This window comes from Schistocerca nitens, chromosome 4 (genome assembly GCF_023898315.1).
Source record: "Schistocerca nitens isolate TAMUIC-IGC-003100 chromosome 4, iqSchNite1.1, whole genome shotgun sequence".
In the NCBI taxonomy this organism is placed as follows: Eukaryota; Metazoa; Arthropoda; class Insecta; order Orthoptera; family Acrididae; genus Schistocerca; species Schistocerca nitens.
Genome location: NC_064617.1, coordinates 741623132 through 741650062, shown reverse-complemented (window position 1 = coordinate 741650062; position 26931 = coordinate 741623132). Strand labels below are relative to the sequence as shown.

At 42.3% G+C, this 26931-nt stretch overlaps 1 protein-coding gene across 1 annotated transcript in view; it reads left to right on the top strand.

Annotated features, from left to right (window-relative positions):
• The window catches only part of LOC126252542 (ATP-dependent translocase ABCB1-like), a 152477-nt gene that overhangs the window by 87202 nt on the left and 38344 nt on the right, over positions 1 to 26931 (top strand). The window contains exons 10-12 of the mRNA XM_049953439.1: positions 10316 to 10590; positions 20057 to 20161; positions 25770 to 25931. Coding sequence (XP_049809396.1) covers positions 10316 to 10590; positions 20057 to 20161; positions 25770 to 25931 — 542 coding nt within the window. The remainder of the gene's footprint in view (positions 1 to 10315; positions 10591 to 20056; positions 20162 to 25769; positions 25932 to 26931) is intronic.

Here is a 26931-nt window from a genome sequence, read left to right as displayed (position 1 = left end):
GACATTCTGACACTTCACTGAAAGTACCCCCCGCAGTGCTGAAGCCGTCATAAAGGCTTAGGGTGGACACAGACGTTATTAATGTCCAGAAACATGTGGTCTGATACATTTGATCAGATACCGCAACATTTCCGATATTCGCTATGGATATGCTTTGATCGGCAGCGACGGTGCGAACTATATCGTCTTCCTTCCTGAAGCTGAGAGGCCCAGGAGCAATGTGACCTACATTACGAACAATCTTCTGGAAATCGTGAATCAAAAGAGAAACCATAGTTAAATTCTTTAAATCTGTAATAAGAATATTTAGCCGACTATTTTATGAAAAAATTGTATAATCAGTTATAGAAAATACTATGATAACTTCATATTTTGACCATCAGGACGCAGACACATTCGGCACGGTTCAGTACCGCATTTATTTCTGAGGGTTGTCGACAATAATCCTTGTGAGACCATCTCTTTGGTTTTTACCGGTATGAGCATCCTACTAAACTCATAAAAAGTCACCCTAGCTTGTATTGGTGTACGTATGTATGTGATGATGTGATTAATTAAAGATGCACTTAACGATTGATTGAAATAATTAAACCTTATGTTTCTGAGGATGCGTAGCCGTAATGTCTTGTGCTACTACTTCAACACTAATAACAACTAATCTCGTAAGTGAAATTATTCTCGATAATTATCCAAAGTCAGAACAATTGTACAAAGACCTAATGGTTCCGTATTCTATCGTCGAAGTCTCGCAAAACACAAGCAGTAATCGTTATGTCTTGACGAAACTGTGTGATATAATGTACTAATTACAAAGATGACCTGCCAACAATAATAAAAGTGCAGTTATATAGGGTGATTTTTTCCTACGTTTACAAACTCTAGGGGTTGTTCGATGAGAGGATACTGAAAAAAAAGTTCTAATGAACTTACGTCTGGAAATGCATGGTTTCCATGCTAGAGACCATTTATTCAGTCACACATTGTTGCAGACACTGTGGTCTAATACGCGCTGTACTACCCAGCCACAGTTACGGTATGCATGATTTCCTCCCAGAGCCACCCTCTGTCATATCCTAGCGCCCCATCCTGCCATAGTAATTGGTAATGTTGTGTCGAGTTCACTTCCCTTGCTGACTCACTTTGTAGTGGACGGGATACGGGGCTGTACACAATGGTTCCGCATTCGACTCGAGAGCTTGCCGACATGGTGTTTACTTACGGAAAGGCAAATGGCAACGGGCGGTGGGCAGCAAGGTTGTGTCAGGAGACCTATCCCCGCCGACAACACCCACAGTATTCAACGTTTTGCAAGAGTGTTTCACCGTTTGTCTGAGACAGGATCATTTCAGGAAGCAGTAAATCATGAAGGACGTACCCGAAATGCTCGGACGCCACACTTGGAGGAAAATGTGATTGTGATGAGGCTCCAGCCCACTTCGCCGTTAACGTTCGGACGTATCACAGTATCTTCTCTAGTCGATGGATCGGACTCGAGGGTACAGTTGCATGGTCTGCTCGTTCATCGGATCTCAACCCTTGCGATTTCTGGTTATGGGCCCCTCTCAAAAAGTATTGTCTATGCAGAGCCCATTCCAGACGTGGAGACACTGGAGCGGTGTATTCGTGCTGCCTTTGGCACTGCTCGAATGCAGCCTGGCCTATGTGAACGTATGAGGTCTTGATGGGATTCCAGTTCGGTTTTACAGAGAGTACTCTACTGCATTGGCTCCTTACTTAGCTTGCATTTATCGCGAATCTCTTGCCCAACGTAAAGTCCCGAGCGACTGGAAAAAAGCGCAGGTGACGCCTGTATATTAGAAGGGTAGAAGGACGGATCCTCAAAATTACAGACCAATATCCTTAACATCGGTTTGTTGCAGAATTCTCGAACATATTCTCAGTTCGAATATAATGAATGTTCTTGAGACAGAGAAGTTTCTGTCCATGCATCAGCACGGCTTTAGAAAGCATCGCTCCAGCGGAACGCAACTCGCCCTTTTTTCACATGATATCTTGCGAACCATGGATGAAGGGTATCAAACGGATGCCATATTCCTTGACTTCCGGAAAGCGTTTGACTCGGTGCCCCACTGCAGACTCCTAACTAAGGTACGAGCATATGGAATTGGTTCCCAAGTATGTGAGTGGCTCGAAGACTTCTTAAGTAATAGAACCCAGTACGTTCTCCTCGATGGTGAGCGTTCATCGGAGATGAGGGTATCATCTGGAGTGCCCCAGGGAAGTGTGGTAGGTCCGCTGTTGAGCAATGTGCGGCTGTTTGCTGATGATGATGTGGTGTACGGGAAGGTGTCGTCGTTGAGTGACTGTAGGAGGATACAAGATGACTTGGACAGGATTTGTGATTGGTGTAATGAATGGCAGCTAACTCTAAATAGAGATAAATGTAAATTAATGCAGATGAATAGGAAAAAGAATCCCGTAATGTTTGAATACTCCATTAGTAGTGTAGCGCTTTACACAGTCACGTCGATTAAATATTTGGGCGTAACATTGCAGAGCGATATGAATTGGGAGAAGCATGTAATGGCAGTTGTGGGGAAGGCGGATAGTCGTCTTCGGTTCATTGGTAGAATTTTGGGAAGATGTGGTTCATCTGTAAATGATACCGCTTATAAAACACTAATACGACCTATTCTTGAGTACTGCTTTAGCGTTTGGGATCCCTATCAAGTCGGATTGAGGGAGGACGTAGAAGCAATTCAGAGACGGGCTGCTAGATTTGTTATTGGTAGGTTTGATCATCACGCGAGTGTTACGGAAATGCTTCAGGAACCCGGGTGGGAGTCTCTAGAGGATTGGAGGCGTTCTTTTCGTGAATCGCTACTGAGGAAATGTAGAGAACCACCATTTGAGGCTGACTGCAGTACAATTTTACTGCAGCCAACTTACATTTCGCGGAAAGACCACAAAGATAAGATAAGCGAGATTAGGGTTCGTACAGGGGCATATAGGCAGTCATTTTTCCCTCGTTCTGTTTGGGAGTGGAACAGGGAGAGAAGATGCTAGTTGTGGGATGAGGTACCGTATGGTGGATTGAGGAGTATGTATGTAGATGTAGGTGTAGACACAGAACATGCTACGGCACGTACACGCATGCGTTGTGGCTCATGGAAACCATTTTGAGCACGTACTGTAACTGTAACTGCATGGTAAGCGCGTATTAGACCGCAGTCTCTGTAACAATGTATGATGAATAAATGGTCTCTAGCATGGAAACCATTCATTTCCGGACATAAGTTCATTAGACCTTTTTTGTTCCATATCCTCTCATCGAACAATCAAATGGTTCAAATGGCTCTGAGCACTATGGGACTCAACTGCTGTGGTCATCAGTCCCCTAGAACTTAGAACTACTTAAACCTAACTAACCTAAGGACATCACACACAGCCATGCCCGAGGCAGGATTCGAACCTGCGACCGTAGCAGTCGCACGGTTCCGGACTGCGCGCCTAGAACCGCGAGACCACCGCGGCCGGCATCGAACAATCCCTAGGGTTTGTACACGGTGGAAAAACTCGCCCTTTATAAACCCGTCGATCTCGTAGAATAGAAGCACTCTCCGACGATCTCCGGTCGTGTATGAATTTACAGGTCATAAATAGAAACTTACATAGAATCCTCGGATACTGATTCGGTGCTATTCAGTTCGCATTTGTTGTGTGACGTGCAGTTGTAAAACAGATTTCTCTCAACTGCAGAAAAACACTTCCCTAATTTCCTTGAGCATGCTTGCAAATTCACAAGCAAAAGTCACTAACCAAATGTGCGAAGTTCTGCATACAAGCCTGACAGAAATTCACTTTCCACGAGTCAACCTTCTGAAAATAATTAAGACTGGTAGAACTACCTTTTAATATATCAATATACTCTTGCTGAAACTTTCACCAGTCGATTCTTTACCCCATTCTATGCTCGCCAAATAGTTTTGTTCCCATCTGTTCTACAAATGGCCTGTAACAATAGACAGTTACTAGCTTCAGAATCGTAAACGTATTCACGCTAGCGTCTCTTGTAACAGAGTCCCCGTTGATCGTTAATTTTTCACGTAAGCGATCCGCTCACCTCGGAGCAACTGTATGCCACGGAGTAAACGTATTTTTCCCCCAGGCGTAACGTACTAACTCGCTGCATTTTATAAATTTTCATCAAGGCTTGAAGTGAACAAACAGTACATTTCGGTAAATAGCGTAGGCCCAGGCATCTCCTAAATTTCGGGAACCACCTGCAGTAACGCCAGTGGCTTTAACCCAGCTGGGCATCGCACTGAATTGAGTTTGGATGACAGATATGGCTTCGTTATTCTATGCTGCCTAAAATACATGCCAGAGTTCACTGGTCGTATTGATTGGGGGTAGGTGAAGTTCTTGTCTCCTTGCAACCCATGACCATACGCTTTCAGTGATGGCAGATGCTTTCAGTCAATAAGAGATCTGGAGAACGTGATGGCCATGGCGACAGCCGATCAAACCCTGTATCAAGTAGGCAAGTACAACACAGGCAACATGCGGCGTTGCGCTCTCTTGTTGAAAGATAATTCACGAAAATATCAAAGGTAAGGAACAACGACCCTCGCCCATTAATACGTCAGAAATGTTACAGCTGCACTCTAAATGACTAGTTAAGAGGTCAAGAGGTGATTGTGATCGTACTGTGCTTTCAATGGCAGTCCTTACCGTCACACCAGGGCATAATTTCCGCCGGAGCTCAGCCCGTTCCGGTACCTCCCGGGGAATTTTCCTTCTTTTTCTTTTTTTTGAACTCACTGGGACAAGTCGACACCGGAGTTTTAAAATAGTACACGTGTATTAAATTGCAACGGAATTGTACTTTATCTCCGTGTCGGCACCAATAAACGTGACCGTGGATAACCAATGTGATGCGGGCAGAGGTGTGGGGTGAGGTTGTGGCTGTGCTTGTGCCTGTGCATGTGCATGTATGTGTGCGTGTGCATGTACGTGCAGTATACCAAAGATAAGTCGAGCTCCATTCCAAAGCAGTGACCGGTACATATCGGTAACATTCATGTCCTTTCTTTACGACTGCCACCAATATATACATTTATTTATGTTTTGTGTATAACTACGTAATTTATGGAAACAAGTGTCTTCGATGGCTACACAGAGTACAAACTGTGGAGGCCAAATAAAACAAACAAAAATGTACAGTCTGTCCCCATACACTGTCACATGAGGTGGGGCGAGAGGAGGAAGATTAAGGCAGCCGCGACGTGAGGCGCTACCCACTGAACAATTGCTATGGCACAAGGAATTAACGTGAAGACGTATTGCAGGCACTTTTGTGTTCGAATGTGTTGATTATCTGTAGTAACGAATATGAACTTACATCAGTCCGGGTATAATATAACTCAATGATCAGAAGACAAATGACATTTAAAGCACATAACTGAGGGTCTCATATCACATGGAGTTTTCTGTTTCCTCACTCTTCGGGAAGTTCAAAATGGTTCAAATGGCTCTGAGCACTATGGGGCTTAACATCTGAGGTCATCAGTCCCCTAGAACTTAGAACTACTTAAACCTAACTAACCTAAGGACAAGACACACATCCATGCCCGATGCAGGATTCGAACCTGCAACCGTAGCGGTCGCTTGGATCCAGACTGAAGCGCCTAGAACCGCTCGAACACACCGGCCGGCTCTTCGGGTCAGGAATAAATTTATCGTCATACATGACTAAATGGTTTAATAATTAATAATGGACACACATTCATGAGCAACGACAATGCAACTGTCTGAACGTTGCGGCTGGTAGCAGTTGAAAACATGACGTCATAGCCGTGAAGAATACTGACTTGTGCCGATGTGTATCGAACAGAACTAGGGATCAGAGTGGCACTACTATAGCGACAGACGCTCATCTAAAATCTTATGGTTTTACTGTTTTGATTATAAGAAATTATTTTTTAAATAATCTGAATTTCAGAACAGTATTTTGTTAAAGCCATGCTTTCTCATTGTCATTTTTATCACACTCAGATTTTGTTATTATTATGGTTGGAGGGGGAAGGGGGGGGGCGGCATTGCGTGGCTGAGGAGGTACGTTCCGGCACGTAAAATATTAGATGAAGCGCTGTACCATCTCAGATGCTGGGCCCATACCACGATGACAAATACGATGTGGCAATGTCTCTTCTTCTCAGAAATTCCGCATACGGAATCGCCCAACTGTGATTCAGTCCACAGGACCGGGACTAATGTGGAAAGAGAGCACAGTGCCATTCCTTAGCACTGTCGTTTGGCGCAGTTTTATCGGTGCGCCCCTCAGTTGCCACATTAGGCTGTTCCACAACAGAGGTCACGTACTGTGAGTCTTCAGATGTCGTCGCTCTGTCTGTATGCATGATACTTGTTTTGCAGCAAACAAACACAGTTCCTGATTCAAGCTACGTGCGTAAACTTTCCTTGTATTCAGCATGTAGAAGGCGTAACTGCTACCGACATTCTACAGTTGTATGGAAATGCAAATAATCTGCATATTTAAACATGTAGTACATTCATGCAAGTTTTAACTCTGTTGCTTACTGTCTTCAAGATACGCAGTTTTCTCTACATTAAAGTAATTCGATACAGCAAAAGTGCAAACAGCACTCTAATAACCATATTCTCCGTTCGTCTAGCGAATTGGTTGTAGTTATTATTGGAAGTGATGTATTTCCCGAGAAGATTTGTTTTGTAGATTTTGAGGCACCATGAAGGACTACCCTATCTATATTAAGTTTGGACAAGTACCAAGGGAAGAACAAACTAAAATAAAGATGGGCTGTCGCTGAGAGGCTTAGTGCATAAACCAGCTAAGCAAAGACTAAGTACATTTGCTCCTGTTCCCTTTGTAACAGCGAGAAAACTTTGCACCTTTTGATGGCCACATCATAGTAACGCTGAACACCATATTTCCCTGCTTAATCGGGTGTTCAAATGGTGGCCTGTTGTATATCTGTTGCGTAATGTTAATCTGATTTCGACGATTAGGGTTTCCTGAAATGTGACGCTAAAGAAGACTCCAGAAGATTATAGGTGTATCGGATGACTGATGAGCAGTTACTGAAGAATAGAAGATAGTGCCTCGACTTGACTAAAAGAAGCGACCGGCGGATAGTACCCATCCTGGGCCGGCCGGAGTGGCCGTGCGGTTCTAGGCGCTACAGTCTGGAGCCGAGCAGCCGCTACGGTCGCAGGTTCGAATCCTGCCTCGGGCATGGATGTGTGTGATGTCCTTAGGTTAGTTAGGTTTAATTAGTTCTAAGTTCTAGGCGACTGATGACCTCAGAAGTTAAGTCGCATAGTGCTCAGAGCCATTTAGTACCCATCCTGAGGCATCAAACAGTGATTAATTTTGGTAATTTGGGGGGTATGGGAGGTTAAAATTGTAGATCGATATTAAATATTGACTACCTTTAGCAGTCTGAAATGAATGTAGGTTGTAGTAGTTATGTAGAGATAAAGAAACTTGCACGGGATAGACTAGCGTGGAGAGGTGCATTAAACCAGTCTTTGGACTGAAGAGCATAGAAGTAACAAAATAGTGTTAAATCTGTTCAATCTATTCTTGGCTATTAGGGAACGCATTGTGTTAACAGGATATTTGCGGTTCTGTTATAATTGACAAGCTTGTTTCGTTTGAATTACATATGTAAAAAAGGACACGGTGTTAGGGGTTTCTCTTTAGACTAGCCTCTCAGACAACATATGGTAAGCTGCAGTGAGTCGGGATAAAAATTTGGAAGATTGAAATAATGGTTTCATTATTAGTATAAACTGTAAAGTTTACAGTTCTTTCTTTAATGTAATATTTAAGGAACAAATTATAGGGCTTTATAATCAGATACATACAGAATGTACGAAGGATAATAGGTAGGTACCACATGTCCCTATTTATCCATGCCAGTGAGGATTAATGGCGACAGTCACTTAGCTGAATGGGGATAGTGTTACAATAGCGTTTCTTATTTTAAGTGTCGTAGACTCCAAATATTTATTAAGGGGGTACACTGAATGTCTCAGGATAACTTCTGCACTTCTGAATGTCATTTCTTAAAAACACCTAACTTTTTCCTTCCCTCAGCCCCTACGCACTTTTCATGTACCACTCCTTTTTCCCTTCCTTGGCACTGTATCCAGCCTTCCAGTTTTGATGGTAAGGGGACACCGTATTTCACACAACAAAATGCACACATTGTATCTTGTTCCTCTGATTATGAGGATGATGATTAAGTATTCTCTCCCTCCTTTTCTAGTCCACTTTCCGTTCCTGATTTTCACTTTTTTTTCTCCTCTTACCGCAGCCATATCTTCTGTAGACGTTAAGAGAACTGCTTGTAGTTTCCTTGTCGCTGGACGGCGGTCCATTGTTTCTTCGTAGGTGGAAGAAGATCACGGAAAGATACCGAAGGTGACTTGGATTCCGTCTGGTTTTTGGTGCCGGTTTCTTGAGTTGCAACCAGGACGAAACTCACGTGCAGAGAAAACATTTGCATTTAATGGATAAACCCCTGTTGTTCTGAATCCACTCTCACCAATAGCAGTTGTCGTTGCTTTCAACGAGGATGCTTTGAAATTTGTTAATTTTTCTTCCCTTTGATCGTTTCTCATGAAAATATTACTCTCACTGTCATAAACTTCAGAGGTTTGAAAATTGACCTATCTAACGGCTGAAGTCGAAGAGTTGTGTGACTAGGTAAACACATTATGTGTACGTAATTTTCCTCGCAAAACCCCAATACCTGTAAACTTTTATGAGAAGTATATCCACCCAGTAGTAAGAGACATCTTCCAGGACCCCAAGATTTGAAAATGAAGCAAACGTTTAAAAAAGGCACCTTCATTTATCCAAACTGAGTCTGCTATTGTCACCAATGAGTCACTAGGGAAATTGTCAGGCCTTTAAATATTGCTACTGGTGGAATTAAATTTTCTACACTCCTCTCTACACAAGAATACGAATGAAACAGCGTTGCATCCTTTCGCCGCAAACATTTTCTTGTCTGATTCATTATTAATTTAGCAGACTGATTCATCAAAGTTATAAATCAATTGTGGCTTATCACGTAAATTAAATTCATCCATGGTTTTATTCAATAAAGTAAGACACTGCTCAATGTCGTGCTTATTGCAACGATATGAGGAGAGCCCTTCAACCTTCCTTTACGTTATTTCAGGATTGCCCTTACGAAAAGCAAATAGCCAATCAATTCCTGCCATTTGATGTTGCCTCGAAAACTTGAAGTTACATTCCATTTTTCTCTCCGAAGAATAAATCAGCTTTTCTTACAACGAACCCACAAGCTGACAACATAAGCTTTTTCTTTTTCGGTGGTGAACATAGTTTGTCCACCATTCTTCTTCAGCTTATCATCATTACCACTTTTTAGACGATGGTGAAGACGTGAACGATGCTCCCCAAATAGTTCTGTAGGATGCCATGTGCTCCACCCTTGCGGCAATAGCTTCGTGAACATCATCTTCAGTCCGACTATGTTTATCTTAACCCACCTGCGAGAAAATAGTAAAAAATAAATCAGCAAAATGTGTTGTGCTTTTATTTAGTGCCCCTACTCACCCAGAAAGTAAGTGCTACAGAGGTTGGTAGCACGGAAACCATTTTCCATTGGATGGAAAAGCAACATAATCTCATTTGAGATCTCCGATTTAAATTCCACCACGAACGAACACATAATCGGAGCAACGGTTAACTAATTAAACTAAATTTAAAGAAACATAATATTAGAAAGCAAAAGTTTCTGTTCCGCTTACCTTGAACTAGTATGTGTTATGAGGAATTTAGAACACGACAGTAGACTGGCAGTCTGATAAGTGTTTTTATAATACATCAAGTACAGACGATTATTATCTGGAGGTGGCAGCACCTTCTTGTATGCAGTTAACTTCTACTGGAGAATCGATTTCAGTCACTGCCCCGCGAGCTTACCCTATTCCTTATTCGAAAGTTCAATAATTTCTTATTCCCTGTTTTAGTTGCGATGTTTAATATATTTCGTGAAGGTGGCCCCCACAGCTCGTAAGTGTTTATAAACATGTTTCAGTTCCCCAGCCAGAGCTACTACTAAGTTTTTCATTACAACTCGTTTCAGCCCCTATGACTAGGTCCTGGAAATTGATTTAAAACGGGTTATCTGACAATATTAGCCCTGTGGCATCAAGTAGCATAAAATCTATTTATGTCTCTGCTTTCAAGTAGTAAACTATGTTAAGTTGTCAATAATAAAGCATTGCAAAAGCTGGTAATATTCGTTCTGTATGAGACTGACAATTGTAGGAGAAGATCGTCCGGTCCTGGAGCGGCTGCAGAGTGAGCAATACGATGCTTCCTCGGTGGTGGGCCGCAGGGGGTCGGCAGCTGACGTGTCGGAAAATACGGAAGAGGATGAAGGGGATTGGGCGGAGGGGGTAGGGGTGCGTCGCGTCGGGCTGCTGTCCGTGCTGCGCCTCAGCGCCCCGGAGTGGCGCCTGCTGGCCGCGGGAACGCTCAGCGCGCTCGTCGTGGCCGTCGGCTTCCCCATCTTCAGCATCTTCTACGGAGACGTCATTGGGGTCAGTACCAAACCTTAAACCTGTACGGCTTTCATGTGACTCTGGAGTCAGTTTAGAGCGGGGCTTTACGTACTAGACCTCTAATATTTTTTCCTCGTGGCATTTGGAAGTCAGTGGCGCTGTAACAGTTTCCTAATTATAAAAACAAAAAAAATTCGAATTCGTTAACATAGCTGCCTGTAGTTGAGTGTGTAGCGTACAATTCTTACAATCAAGAAGTTGTTGCTTCCACTAGCAACATTTTCAAATTTTATTTCAATCTTACATTAATTTTCAAATGGAAACATTAATTTTAAAATTGATTCATAATTTTAATAAAAATAACTTCTTTTTCTTTTAATTATTAGCTATATGAAAATAAACTGAAATTGGACACTGACATGAAACGCCACATTTTAAATAAAAAAATATATTATGCACATCAGTACCTCTCAAAATAACAATACATTTAATTTTATATTTGATTTTCGCGTTTTTGATCTAATTTTAATGCTTTGAGTATGAAATCTTGGTCCAAGGAGGCTGTGTTCTGTTTATTAGCCATACAGGTGGGCAATTTTAACCGAGTGTCGTTTTCAAGCAATAGTAATCCGTTCCAAAATGTTGACAGTGGTTTGTACATCAATTATCTACAAGCTCTCGTATGTCTTGGGATGACCGCAGCTTGTAGACATTTTTTGTTGAATCGGATACATTCGTTCAACTTTACCATGTTGCGAACATCTGTTGATAGTATATAATTTAACCCCGTTCTATATCTGGGAAAGGTTTAAAAAAAAATTCTGGGGGTCTTGCGGTTTACATGAACCATATTTACACTCTGAAATCGCGTTGAGCCTGTGGATCCCCACAAAAAATTTAGAAACTTTGCCAAATATGGACTGGGGTAAAATTACTTACTGTTAATGGATGTTTACAAAAATGGCAAAATTGAACGAGTGATTCCAATTCAACATTAAATGTCTACAAGCTGCGATCATCTGAAGATATGCAAGACCTTTGTAGACAATTGATACACAAACTAATGTTTCAACGTGCCTGAAAATTACCCACAGTTCAAATTAGCCAATTGCACGGATAGTAAACAAAATACAGCTTCCTTGGACAGTATTTTCTTTCTCAGAACACATTGAGACTGTGAACCTCCATAAGAATACAATTAAAAAATTAATTAGTATATTGCAAATATTGGTATTCGTATTTCGTGTGGTTACTAATTAAAAAATAAGTAGGTGCTACTTTTATTAAAAACTTGAGCTTCGATACGTGTTGAGATTTCCATTTCTTAATAAATAAGATTCAAGCCGAGGACTGTACGATTAACTCACTTGCATATTACATACCCAGCTACTTCTTTTAAACTAAATCTTTTACTAAACTGAAATACAAGAATAGCAGCGTTTTTACAAATATTGATGCACATCATCACCTTATCCTTCATATTATTTACATCAAACAATAAATTAATGATAATAGTAGTATGATAAGAAGGCCAATTGTACCACAGAATATTCTGTACCCATAGAAACCTGTTTTTTAGACAACATAAAATGGTTTTAGTCCACCTTTCAGAAGATTGTCTTTATGCAGTGTTATATATTGTTTGAAGTGCTTAAAACGTAAATCAGAGAAATTAAACAGCAGAATTGCAACAACTGCTACCGGATTTATGTTTCTTCCTAAAAAAAGAATTTCGTGTGTGTTACAAGAAGATGAACATGTGATAGTTACGGTAACAATGCGTATGATTTGTTCAAACCTTTTATAAAAGAAATAGATTTGCCCAATTTTCGTTACTTAAACTGTGCACTTATGCAATTGACATGAGAGTCAAGAACACACTTCCTTCTCTGACAATAATAAAAATAGTAACAGTAATATGAAACGAAAGCAGATAGTTACACCACACGATGATTTGTATGTGTTGCATTCCCAGATGCGGTCTCAAAGAGTCTGCATTTTAAATGTATTTCTTTTAAGCTTGACATTAGTTGACCAACTGTCTTGTTGCATCAGCTGATGTTACTGACTAAGGTGAACACTTCGTGGTCATTTTCCCCTCTTAAACAGTCTCGACAACCTCACCCAGAAAACTGTGCCCTGCCAGTTCATATTCGTTTCCCAGATGAAATTAAAGGTTTCAATGCTGTAATGACAAATAGTTGATACGTTCCTATATATCAGTTCCCTTGAGTTTGGCGAGGAAAAATTCAAGTTTTGAACATGCGAGGCGTGAACATTGTGTTTATCGGCAAGGTAAAATTTCTAATCTGGTGGCAAAATCTGTTCGACGTTTAACGTATTTATGTTGGTTTCGGTGACGATAGAGAACTTTTTATCCGATTCCGAATGGTAATAGTTTCCTTGCATAGATTTATGTGTTACATGTTCGCTTCAGAACGATAAACTTCCCCAAGACTAAGGGTGTCAATCTGATTTTATATTTCTTAGCAAGAGTTGGGAAGGTTTCGATAGAGACGACGAGCTACTGTGCTCCAATACTAGTGAACAGTTCGTTTGATGAAATATCATTGTCACAGAGTGCTTAGGAGCGCATCAGATTATTTGTTGGTATATTCTTTCAGACGACTTCATCACTGTGGCCTCTCCCAAGTAGCCTATTTCTGTGCAGTAGATGTAGGCTACTCTCTAAAAGCTACCAGCAACTATCTACGAATGTTTTGTGTTTTAGAGCGCTCAGAACTCGTCTAATCTTCAAAAAAAATTTTCGTGTATTTTCGATAATTTCATAGTACTGATTTTGGAAATAGATGCCCGGACACTAATTATCGAGTCTTATTAAGTATGGAGGAAGTTGAAGACGCCGGTTCGTAGAGTCGCCTTGTTAGAGAAACCATGACCGAACAGGGACAGGTTTGATTTTTACACTGAAGAAGCACTCAGGCGCGAGTCTAAACGGAAAGAGGGAGAGGATGCAAAGTCATGGAGGCCGTATAAGGAAGGAAGGAAGACTGGGTTTAAAGTCCCGTCGACGCTGAGGTCATCAGAGATGGAGTACATGCTCGTATGGTGTCAAAGATGGGGAAGGAAATCGGCCGTGTCCTTTTGCCTGGAGCGATTTATGGAAATCACGGAAAACCTAAGTCTGGATTGCCGGACACCGGTCTGAACCGTCGTTCTCCAGAATGCTCGTCCAATGTGCTAACCACTGCGCCACCTCGTGGTCGTCATCTCCCACAGAAGGCCATTTCAGTAGAAGCTATTATACATTTTATAAAAATCTCTGTACGTATGTAAGTATGTTTGTTGAACTTCCCCTCCTAAACCACGGACCGATTTCAACCAAACTTGGTATATGCATCACTTTCTATCTGGAAAGAATCGCTGAGAGGGTAAGAATCACCTACCCACCAGAGGGATGGGGAGAGCCCACGGCGCGCGGATATCGAGACTTCCTTCATCCAGTATCTGAGGATGAGAGCACTTAGTGTCTTGTAACAAACTTTATACATAATTTCCAACCGTTAACGAACTTTCAATGTCTGACAGCCTCGACAAAATGATGAAATGAAACAAGTTTATGGCTTACTACATTTTCGCTGTTCATGGGGTAAAAGTACCGCATAAGGCATGACCTTTTAATCTACAGATTCTAACTGTAGTCCCGAGACACTTCGTAGACAGTATTCACGCATTCCGCCTAATGTATTTCCAAAATAATATCATTGTACGACACAAAGTTCAGGAAATATGACATCGTAAACACTGATATACTTGAAAGCGAAACTGCCGGGCAAAATTCAGTAGTGATACGGGTGAACTATGTGTGAAATACACCGAGGTGACAAAAGTCCTCTGATACCTCCTAATATCACGTGGGGCCCCCTTTTGCCCAGAGTTGGGCAACAACTCGACGTGGCATGGACTCAACAAGTCGTCGGCAGTCCCATGCAGAAATACTGAGCCATACTGCTTATATAGCCGGCCATAATTGCGAAAGTTCTGCCGGCGCAGGATTTTGTGCACGAACTGACCTGTCGATGATGTCCTATGAATGTTCGATGTTATTCATCTGGGTGGCCAAGTCATTCGCTCGAATTTTCCAGGATGTTCTTCAAACAAGTCGCGAACAACTGTACCACCATGAAAATCCCATCGTTGTTTGAATGAAAGTCCGTGAATGGCTGGAAGTCCTACGTCCTACAGTGATGCTTGTCTGTTAGCACTGACAACTCTACGTAAACGCCTCTGCTCTCTGTCGTTAAGTGAAGGCCGTCGGCCACTGAATTGTCCTTCGTGAGAGGTAATGCCTGAAATTTTGTCTCGGCACCTTATTAACACTGTGGATCTAGGAATACTGAATTCCTTAACGATTTCCGAAACTGAATGTCCCATGCGTCTAGCTCCAGCTACCATTCCGCGTTCAGAGTCTGTTAATTTCCGTCATGCGGTCATAATCAGTCAGACAGCTTTTCAAATTAATCACCTGACTTCATATGACAGCTCCGACAATGCATTGCCCTTTTATGTCTTGTGTACGTGATACTGCCGCCGTTTTGATATGTGCGTGTTCCTATCCCATAAGTTTGTCACCTCATCGTATTACGATGTTCCGGCTATTGTCATCATCAGATTTGTACTAGAGCGTGCTGAAAAGTTATGCCTCTGATTTATTTATAAGCTCTCAATGCTTTTTAAATAAAACAAACAGTATAAACATTCTACAACTTTATGCTTCATATCTACCTATTTGCAGCCCCCTGCCGCAAGAGAGCTCCCATATGTAGCGCGTAATATGGCAGTGTCTGACGTAACTACGTCGGTAAGTGAGAAACACCGTTCTGCAATCGGGTTCCGAATTGGAACAGTTCGTCCACACATGGAACAGCCCCTCCTTCTGCGTGACAATTCCAGGCCACACACATATTCTGCAACATCTGCAACAATCTGACGCCTAGTGTTCACTGTCAGGATCATCCTCCAACTTGGCCTCATCCGAATTTCATCTGTTTCCAAAGCTTAAAGAACACCTTCGAGGACTCCACTTTGATATTGAAGAGGGAGTGCAAACAGAGTTGAGGTCGTGGTTCTGTCAACAAAGTCAAACATTTTCCTCTGATGGCATCAACAAACTTGTTTCTCGTTGGGAGTAATGTGTCCGTCACCAGGGTGCCTATGTTGAGAAACAAGTACGTAGACATCAAGAATAAAAGATAGAGGGTTAATAACGATTATTTTATTCAAAAAATTTTAAGAGTATTCACATAAAAATTTGAAGGTGTTGCTTTTCAGTTAATTAAAGTAATACAAAAAGAAGAGTTTGTAAGTGTACATTACCAGGCTACAAAGATAAAAAAAACTAAAAACCTCTCCCATAAAAACTTAACACTCGTACAACAAACATCAGTGTAGTTACAATAAAATCTCTTCCTAAGCGAGATATAAACTCCGAACACTGCTCGGAAGTTTACAGAAATAAAAGTGTTAGCTGAGAGGACGTGCCTGGAGCGTTTATTTTTCAGTTTATACACCGGTAGGAGCTTGTCCTTGTGAGTTTTCGCGTTATCTCTAATCATATCACAGTCTACAAGAAACCGTATTCCAGTATTCTTTTGAATTAAAAATCTTTCAAGCATTTCTTCAGCTTAGAATATCATAGACAAGAGAAGAACTGCCTTTAGTGATGAGTCCGGTTTCGTCGTATTGGGCCTCGACACCAGTGAAGACGTGTCTGGAGGCTTTTGACTGGTTTGGTGCGCCTCACCACGGGTTCCTCTTCTGCACCATCCTCTTCATCTCAGAGTAGCACTTGCAACCTACGTCCTCAATTATTTGCTGCGTATATTCCAATCTCTGTCTTCCTCTACAGTTTTTGCACTCTACTGCTCCCTCTAGTACCACGGAAGTTATTCCGTGACACCTTGAGAGACGCCCTACCATCCCTTCTTTTTGTCAATGTTTCCATATGTTTCATTCCTTGCCGATTCTGCGGGAAGCCCAGCTAATTTTCGACATTCTTCTGGAGCATCAAATCTCTGTTGCTTACCACACAATGTTGTGCTCCAAACTAACTTTCTGAGAAATTTCTTCTCAAATTAAGTCCTGTGTTTCATACCAGTAGATTTCTGTTGGTCAGAATGCCCTTTTTGCTATTGCAAGTCTGCTTTTGATTTCATCCTTGCTCCGTCCGCAATGGGTTATTTTGCTGCCTAGGTAGCAGAATTCCTTGGCTTCATCCGTTTCGTGATCACCAATCCTTATGTTAAGTTTCTCATTTCTGCTATTTGTGATTACTTTCGTCTTTCTTCTGTTTACTCTCAATCCACATTCTGTACTTATTTAGACTGTTCATTCCATTCAGCAGATCCTGTAATACTTCTCACTTTCACTGAGGATAGCAATGTCATTAGCGAATCTTGCCACTGATGTCTTTTCATCCATAATTTTAATTCCACTCTTGAACCCTAGTTTTATTTCCGTCATTGCTTCTTCAATAGACTGAACAGAAGAGACAAAGGACTACATCCGTGTCTTACAAACTTTCTTAAGGCGAGCACTTTGTTCTTGGTCTTCCACTCTCATTGTTCCCCCTAGTCTCTTGTAAACAGTGTGTTACCCTTCTTTTCCAATAGCTTACCCATATTTTTCTCAGAATTTCGAAAATCTTGTACCATTTTACATTTTCGAATGCTTTCTCCAGGTAGACAAATCCTATTAAAGTGTCTTGATTTACCTTTAGTCTTACTTCCATTATCAGCCGCACCTTAATAATTGCCTCTCTGGTGCCTTCATCTTTCCTGAAGCCACACTGATCGTCCCCTAACGCATTCTCAATTTTCTTTTCCATTCTTCTGTTTGTTGTTTTTGTCAGCAACTTGGCTGCATGGGCTGTTAAGCTTATGTGCGACATTTATCGCACTTGTTAGCCCTTTCAGTCTTCAGAATTATGATATGTCGCCAGACTCATACATTCTACACACCAACGTCAGTAGTTGTTTTGTTGCCTCTTCCCCTATAATTTCAGAATTTCTTATGGAATGTTACCCATCCATTCTGTCTTCTTCGAACTTAATTGCTCCAAAGATTTTTTAAAGTCCTATATCTGCTACTACCTCTTCTTCTATCATGTCCTCAAACAAGTCTTCTGCCTTATGAAGTCCTTCAACGCACTCTTTCTACCCATCAGCTCTTTCCTCTGCATGTAACAGTGGAACTACCATTGCACTCTTAATATTACCACCCTTGCTTTTAATTTCATAATTTCACCGAAGGTTGAAGGTTCTTATAACTTTTCTATATGCTGAATCAGTCCTGACAACCTCTGTCTCTCTCTCTATCTTTCTTAGCTTCCTGGCAGTTCCTATTTATTTCATTCCAAAGTGACTTACATTTCTGTGTTCCTGAATTTCCCCAAAAATTTTTGTACTTCCTTCTTTCATCGGTCAACTCTAGTATTTCTCCTGTTACCCATGGTTTCTTCGCAGTTGCCTTATTTGTACCTATATTTTCCATTCCAGCTTCTGTGATTACCCTTTTCAGAGAGGTGCATTCGTCTTCACTATTCAACTGAACTGCCTACTGAGGTATTCCTTGTCTCTCTATACCCTTGAAGATCTCCGCTCGTATCTCTTCATCCTTAGTACTTCTTTGCGCATTGATTCTTCCTGACTAGTCTCTTAAACTTCAGCCTACTCTTTATCATCTGAGTCTATATCTCCTCTTGGTTACCTCTTACAATCTAGTATCTGATTTCGGAATCTCTACCTTACGATAATGTTATCTGAAATCTTCCCGTATCTCCAGGCCTTTTCCAACTATACCTCATCCTCTTATCATTCTTGAACAGAGTATTCGCTATAATTAGCTGCAATTTTTGCGGAACTCAATTAGTCTTTTTCCTCTCTCACTCGTTGTACCAAGATCATATTGTCCAATAACCCTTTATTCGTTTCCTTCCCCTACAACTGCCTTTCTGTCCCCTTATGGCTATTTGATTTTCATCTCCCTTAACGTACTAAAATACCCGTTCAATATCCTCATATATTTTCTATATCGCTTCATCTCCCGATCTCCCGCTTGCGACTTCGGCATGTATACCTGAACTATCGTCGTCGGTGTTGGTTTGCTATCGATTCTGACAAGAACTACCTTAACACTGAGTTCTTCACAGTAACTCATTCTGTGCCTTACATTCCTGTTCATAACAAATCCTTCTCCTGTTATTCCATTTTCTACTGCTGTTGATATTACCTTATCCGACCAGAAACCCTCATCACCTTCCCACTTCGCTTCGCTAACTCCTACTATATCTAGACTGACCCACAGCAGATTTTCCGGCTTCCCTACGGCTCAGCCGCCATACGGCCTGAAAATCAGGAGTGATAGTCTGGAGTGCCGTTTCTCTTCACAGCATGATCCCTTTGGCTTCTTCCGCGTCATCCTTACAGCACAGCTGTACGTCGACGGCATTCTTCGCCCCCTTTTGTTGCCCTTATTGGCAAGCCATGCTGGGGTTACATTTCAGCAAGATATTACCCGCCCGCAGACGACGAGAGTTTCTACAGCTTGTCTTCGTACTTGCCAAACCCTACCTTGGCGAGCAAGCTCGTCGGGTCTCTCCCCAGTTGAGAAAGTTTGAAGCATTATGGACAAGGTTTGAGGACCATCTCGGTATTCGGACGATCTAAAGCGCCAGCTGGACAGAATTTGGCACGATATTCTCCAGGACAACATCCAAGAATTCTGTCAGTCAATGCCAAGCCGAATAACAGCTTGCATAAGGGCCAGAGGTGGAACAACGCGTGATTGACTTGCTCTCTTGATGAAGCTCTTACTCTTGAATAAATCATCATTTTTTTTCTCAAACTGTAATCATTGTTTGTCTGTACATGTACATCACATCCACCGATCCCCGTCCCATTCAGATAATTCCTTCTTGGTGTGTCTATGTTTTTTATATCATACAGATATACCATATATCTCCTCCATGCAGACAAAGATAGTGCAATTCGTAGCACACGAAATCCGCGCTTAGTGTGTCTTTACACCTCGCCAGCGCTTAATAACTCGCGTCAAGGTAATTGATTTGAAAGCCATTTTCTAATGAACAGCTTTCAAGTTCTCTTCACCGTTCTTGGGCATCTAAACTTCCATCAACATTGACGTGCCTCCTGCCTGTTCACAAGTCTTTTAACAGATAACATTAGTTCCATTTGAAATGCCTTTTAAATAATGGTAAAGAGGACTTCCTCCTTTACATATTGTTTGTAATCATATCGACCTAATGCAAAGCAGGATTAGTGTAGAACTAAAGCCGCATGCACGTGTATATTACTTACCATAGGACTGTCAAACAAAATGTAGGAGATACTAAGAGATTTTAATGTGTCTTTTTACTTTCCTGAATACTAATTATGTAGGCATAAAGTAAATTTGTGTTTCAAGAAGAGAAGATTAGCGGTAAATTTTCTTCAGTGACTGCTACAAACCGTCTCCCTTCTTTCAGGTCCTTTCTCACCCGGACCCTGCTGTTGTCCGCAGTCAGACATACTGGTACTGCGCCGTGTTCATCGTGATAGCGGTCATCATGGGCGTAAGCTCTTTCCTGCAGGTATGTCTCAAATCTACGCTACGATACTCCGCAAGTGGCGAAATCATATAAGTAGCTAGAAGAAGCGTAGGAATAGAGTGGCCACTGATAAACTTGTTTTTATGTAAAATACCTATCTGTCTGTAAACAGGTATTTTCAAAAATAACGAGTGTGTGTCGAAATAGGAGTCGCTATCATTTTCCTGTCTTCCCTTAAAATAGTTTCCCATCTGTGGGATAACCTTCTGCGTAATTGTTTCTGGTTGTGTGACTTCATTTTCTGATTATATCCACTTACGTAACATTCTCATAGTCTCGTTGCCTGAACTGCAAACTTATCAACTAAAACTACATACGTTTTTCTTTTTTGTTTCCTAAGCCAGCAGCATTCGTCCAGTTGGTAAATTTTCCTGTGTTATCGAACATGTTTTAACAGTACGCTGCCCTCACTGCCCAGTTTTCTTTCGACAAAGCACATATGTTTTCTCATGGTGGAAGCGGAATCAACAAGAATACAACCATTTTATTTGCATCTGACGAAATCTGTATGTCTTTTCGTCTGAAGCTTGGGCTGTATGGTGAAACTAGTTACAGGTATCATTACTCCTCAAATGGAACACATTTGCAGTCGTGTACTTTGTATCAATTAATTTTTGTCTTAGGTCCTCCGCAGTCTCACGAAACAAAGCTTCTTTAAAGGCTATCTGATCCCTTCAATCGGTCATTTCGCCTGGTCAGTGCTACTTCACAGCAACAAGATCGTGTACTCATCTTCCGTACTAACAATAAGTCACTACTAGCCTTACAGGCCTTCATGCTTCAGTAAGAGAGGGAGAGATCGTTAGTACGAAGCGACGCAGTGCTACTGTTGTCAGACTTGTTATACTCGCTGAACTACAGCGGGAACGAAGGAATCCCGTTAGTACTGATGCAGCAGAGGCTCCTTGATTTGTGAAGTATGCACCCGGAACATAAGAGTCGTTCCCGCTCCGGTTCTGATCTCTAGTACCTCTCATTGTGCGCGTCGTTATGGATGCTTCCCATTAGATTCTCCTATAGAGCGCGGGAAGAATGATAATTTAAATGCCTCTGTGAGCACTGAAGTTGTTTTAAAGTTTTCTTCACTATCCCTACTGGACCGATAAACAAGCAGGTTGTAATATTCTCGTAGATTCTTCACTTGAAGGTGGTTCTTGATAGTTTGTACGTAGGCTTTCACGGGAAAGTTTGCGCTTAGAGTCTGCAGTACAGTTTTTTTTTCTTTTAACCATTCTCATGGGTGAAAGAAACGAGTGACCATTCGCACTGCCCTTCATTGTTTATGGTAATATCTCCTATGGGTCGTATTTGGTGCGGGACCCACATGCTAGAGCAATATTTCAGTATGGGTCGCATAATCATTTTGTAAACAAACTCTTTTGTAAATTTACTGCATTTCCCTAGTATTCTACCTGTTAAATGGAGTCTACGACCTGCCTTTTCTACGAATGAGCGTATCTCACCATCCTTTCTCCGCAAACGTTACAGCCGGGTGTTTGTATGAGTTGAGATATATCAGTCGTCACTCGTTGGTATTTTGGTTAGTGAAGAGAACACTTTTAATTTCTTAACATTTAAAGAAAGTTGCCAATCCTTGCAACGCCTTGAAACCAAATGACAATAGTGATGAATGTTTTTGCAGATTTTCCTACAAAGTATTCTGTGAATGCCTGTACTTGAAAACTAACCACCGACACACAAGCAGGTGTTCGTATGTAACCCAGACAAATACTTACAAAAGATGTGCAAATGCACGCTGATAAATGCAAAGTTGAATATCACAAATTCGGCCACCGACTTCAAGGGGTATTCCAATCCTCTTCAAAACACCGCGTGTAACTCTTCTGAGGTCGTGTGTTCGTTATTTTATGGGGAAACACTATTTCCAATCCGATTAATTCGTTTCTTGTGCTTACCTTCTCTTTTGTGACCTTCGTCCTGCATACATACTTACGTGTCTACAGCCTACCTTGGTGCTGAAGAAACATGAGCACTTCTGCAGGGGATGTTAGAGAAAATGTTTCTCCTGACGAGTAGAACTTGCAGTGGCCCCATAGTACTGGAAAAAAACAGCCTTTCTTGTAGCCAAAGGAACCTCGTTTTATAAAACGTCAAAATAATGAGGCTATGTAAGACCATGCGGTAACACAACAGGACCGGTTAAGTGATTGTTTATCATACCACACGACATATATACTGAGACGTGATCTTAAAAATGTGCCTCCACAAAGGCAAGTCTGTTGCCGTCGGACCACCAACGTGAGTTACGAGCGATCATGCAACGAGTGAAAGCAGCTTCCTCATTAAACAGTCTTAACTGGATTAGTCGCTGATTTGCAATTAATCAACTACGTAATTCCCATAGTCTACCTTTATCTCGTTCTCCCACGTGTAGGATTTGCTATAAGTGATAAGGATCAAGGCCGTACAAGCTTAATGTCCACAATAATCTTGTAGGTTGAACACTGATATCTGCAAAAATCCTATGCTGTTTCGTCTAAAGGCTACGTTCTATCAACTGAGTAACACTCCGTTCATTTTCACGATCCGATGAAATATGTATTTTCGGCACTGCATGGTCTCAAGAAAATTATTTAGAAAACTGTATCCCTTATTCTCTACAAAACCCAGATAACAAGAAATGCTCATCACGTCTTTCATGCGACACCCTGCGTCGATGGAAACAGTCGGTTTGTTTCTCGTTGCAAACAAAATGATTTTTGAAAGTGGAATTTTACGTTCCCAAGTTAGTCTAATGCGATATTCGATTTATCGATATGTGTTCAGGAACAGTAAGACACAAAGAATACCCTGTACTGTAGCAGCGACAGCACCGCCGCTGCCCGCGGTGGCTGTTGCCACCATGCAGCAGCGCTGTTCCTAGTGTCTTACTGTTCCTGTTAACACACATCTATAAAGCGAGTATCGCACTAACCTAGGACGTCGTATGTGATACATGACGAGCGTAGCTTTTTTTGGCTGACTCCAGCTACACATCGCAAAAACGAAACTGCAAATATCTGCCGAATTACCAGAGAAAATGTGCATAACAGCCCCTACGAGACACCCGATGCATACTCACACACACACACACACACACACACACACACACACACACACACACACACACACACACTATATACAAAAAAGTTCTGCATCACCCCAGTTCCCAGAACTCCTGAAGATAGACGTTGACTGTGGATATTGTATCACATACACATTCCCTCTGACTGTTCAGAGATGTCACTAAACACGACCAAAGATGTAAACAATCATGCATGAGTTGCGCCTATTTGAGGCCGATTAGTTCCAGTCATTCCACAAGGTTCAAATGGTTCAAATGGCTCTGAGCACTATGGGACTTAACTTCTGAGGTCATCAGTCCCGTAGAACGTAGAACTACTTCAACCTAACTAACCTAAGGACATCAGACACATCAATGCCCGAGGCAGGATTCGAACCTGCGACCGTAGCAGTCACGCGGTTCCAGACTGTAGCGCCTAGACCCGCTCGGCCATCCCGGCCGGCATTCCACAACGAAGGAAGTACACGGCTCGTGTTGTCTGTAGTTCAACCATGCCTAAACGGTCAATACCGCGGTTCAATCGCATCCGCATTGTTACTTTGTGCCAGGAAGAGCTCTCAACAGGGGAAGTGTCCAGGCGTCTCGGACATGGAGGAGATACACAGAGACAGGAACTGTCGATGACAAGCCTCGCTCAGGCCGCCCAAGGGCTACTACTGCAGTGGATGACCGCTGACTACGGATTATGGCTCGGGGGAACCCTGACAGTAACGTCACCATGTTGAATAATGCTTTTCGTGCAGCCACAGAATGTCGTGTTACGACTCAAACTGCACGCCATAGGCTTCATAATGCGCAACTACACTTCCGATGTCCATGGCGAGATACCTTTGCGACCACGACACTATGCAGCGCGGTAGAGATGGACCCAACAACATTCCAAATGGACCGCTCAGGATTGGAATCACGTTCTCTTCACCGATGAGTGTCACATATGCATATGCGTCGGAGACGTGTTTGGAGGCAACCCGTTCAGGCTGAACGCCTTAGACACACTGTCCAGCAAGTGCTGAAAGGTGGAGGTTTCGTGCTGTTTTGGGTTGGCATTATGTGGAGCCGACGTACGCCGCTAGTGGTGTTGGAAGGCGCCGTAACGGCTGTACGACTAATGAATGCCATTCTCCGACCGATAGTGCAATGATATCGACAGCATATTGGCGAGGCATTCGTCTTCATGGACGACAATTCGCACCCCCATTGTGCACATCTTGTGAGTGACTTCTTCCAGGATAACGACATCAAATGTTCAAATGTGTGTGAATTCTTAAGGGACCAAACTGTTGAGGTCATCGGTCCCTAGACTTACACACTACTAAAAATAACTTACGCTAATAACAACACAAACACCCATGCCAGATGGATGACTCAAATCTTCGACAGGGGGAGCCGCGGATAACGACATCTCTCGACTAGAGTGGCCAGCATGTTCTTCAGACACGAATCCTATCGAATATGCCTAGGATGGATTGAAAAGGGCTGTTTATGGACGACATGACCCAACAACCATTGTGAGGGATCTACGCCGAATCGCCATTGAGAAGTCTGACAATCTGGACCAACAGTGCCTTGATGAACTTGTGGATAGTATGCCACGACGAATACAGGCATGCATCAGTGCAAGAGGAGATGCTGCTGAGTATCAGAGGTACCGGTGTGTACAGCGATCTGGACCACCACCTCAGAAGGAATCTCTGTATGGTGTTGCAACATGCAATGTGTGGTTTCATGAGCAATAAAAAGGGCGGAAGTGATGTTTATGTTGATCGCTATTCCAATTTTCTGTATAGCTTCTGGAACTCTCGGAACCGAGTTGACGCAAAACTTTTTTTTTTCTCCGCATCTAACAGACTTCCACCAAACACGTCACATAGTTTACTACCTGATGTTCTTTGCACTGTCGTAACTGTAGCACTAAGACAGTGGAATACACCTGTCAGTATCGACTAACCGTTTGGCATCAACATACCCACTCTTCAACGGCTGACCTAACGGCTTGCCAACCTATAATCATACTGTTCTTAACAGCTATAATTATTAGTTTGCAAATGCAGTAAATACTGATGTAAAGCTGTTCAGCAGTACACTGCCCTCAGTCACTAATTAAAATATCTGCTGTTGTACTCCTGACACACAGAGAGAGAGAGAGAGACTATCTTCTTGCAGGTTGTTGCAGTCCTTCGCTACTAACTAGGAACAATACTCCTCTTACTCAATTAATTCATTTCATTTCTAGAAGAATAATGGTTGGACGCAATTCGTGATGAGTTACCATTTGAAATGGTACACTCCCCGAAATCGCGATTATGAGACATTTAAGTGGAGAAACAGTGCAGGAGGTAAAAGCTGATACTCTTTTTGATGTATCGTAAAAGTTGTGTTCCCATGTGAAGCCTCTATCACAAGACAAGAACCATCTTGAGGCCCGTAGACTTAACTGATTGCACAGTTACACCCATTTGGAGGAAATAAAAGGCTGTGATTTCAGACTTGTTGTACTTGCTGCAGATGTACACCTTCGACGTCGCCGGGGACAGGCTAACGATGCGGCTGCGCAAACTCACGTTTTCGGCGATGCTGCGGCAGGAGGTGGCCTGGTTCGACGACAAGAACAACAGCACCGGAGCGCTCTGTGCCAGGCTGTCCACGGATACTTCTGACGTGCAAGGGGTGAGCTACTGTTACCGAAATCATAAGTCAGTGTTCATTATGCAACTCCACCAGATTTTTTTTTTTAAAAAAGAGAGAAAGAAAGACGTTGTACGTAAGGAAAAGTGATACTGTGTGTAATAATAATCGATATGCAGGGTGTTTCCGTAAGAGCACGCAAAAGTGTAACAAGACATAGAGAATGCTCCACTGAACAATTTGAGGAAGGAGTCGGGCCGGCCGAAGTGGCCGTGCGGTTAAAGGCGCTGCAGTCTGGAACCGCAAGACCGCTACGGTCGCAGGTTCGAATCCTGCCTCGGGCATGGATGTTTGTGATGTCCTTAGGTTAGTTAGGTTTAACTAGTTCTAAGTTCTAGGGGACTAATGACCTCAGCAGTTGAGTCCCATAGTGCTCAGAGCCATTTTGTAGGAGTCGGTGTCGGAGAAGCCAGATTAAGGAGATACGGAAGTAAACTTGTTTACCGCTTTGTCTAGGATGACTGTTTTCCACCTCATCTACAACTAACATGCGTACATGTTTACACGTACTGTACTGTTTATTTACATTTACATTCTTTATTTCCTGCAAGGAAACAAGGAGGACGAACCTGATCACCAGGATGTCATGATGCAGGTTTTGTTTACTTTACTTGTCCATAAGGTTGCTCTGTTGTATCGTGTTTACATTGTCCCATGACAGAGCGTGCTATGAATCAACGACAGACCTATTCATTACTCACTCCTGTGCAGAGACGTAGAGTATAATATGATGGAGCAATATCGGTACAGTATTCCCTGGTCGCTGGTCTGGAAGGGGAGGTCCTATTCCATGGCCTGTGAGGTCACCTGACCTGAATCCCCTTGATTATTTCCTACGGGGACATCTAAAGTCACTTGTTTATGAGACCCCAGTGGATACGGAGATGGAATTAGTTGCCAGAATTGTAGCTGCCTCCTGTCATGTGATGTGATTCGAAACACACCACGGACATTTGTCAGGGTGCGTCAGAATCTGTTTCGC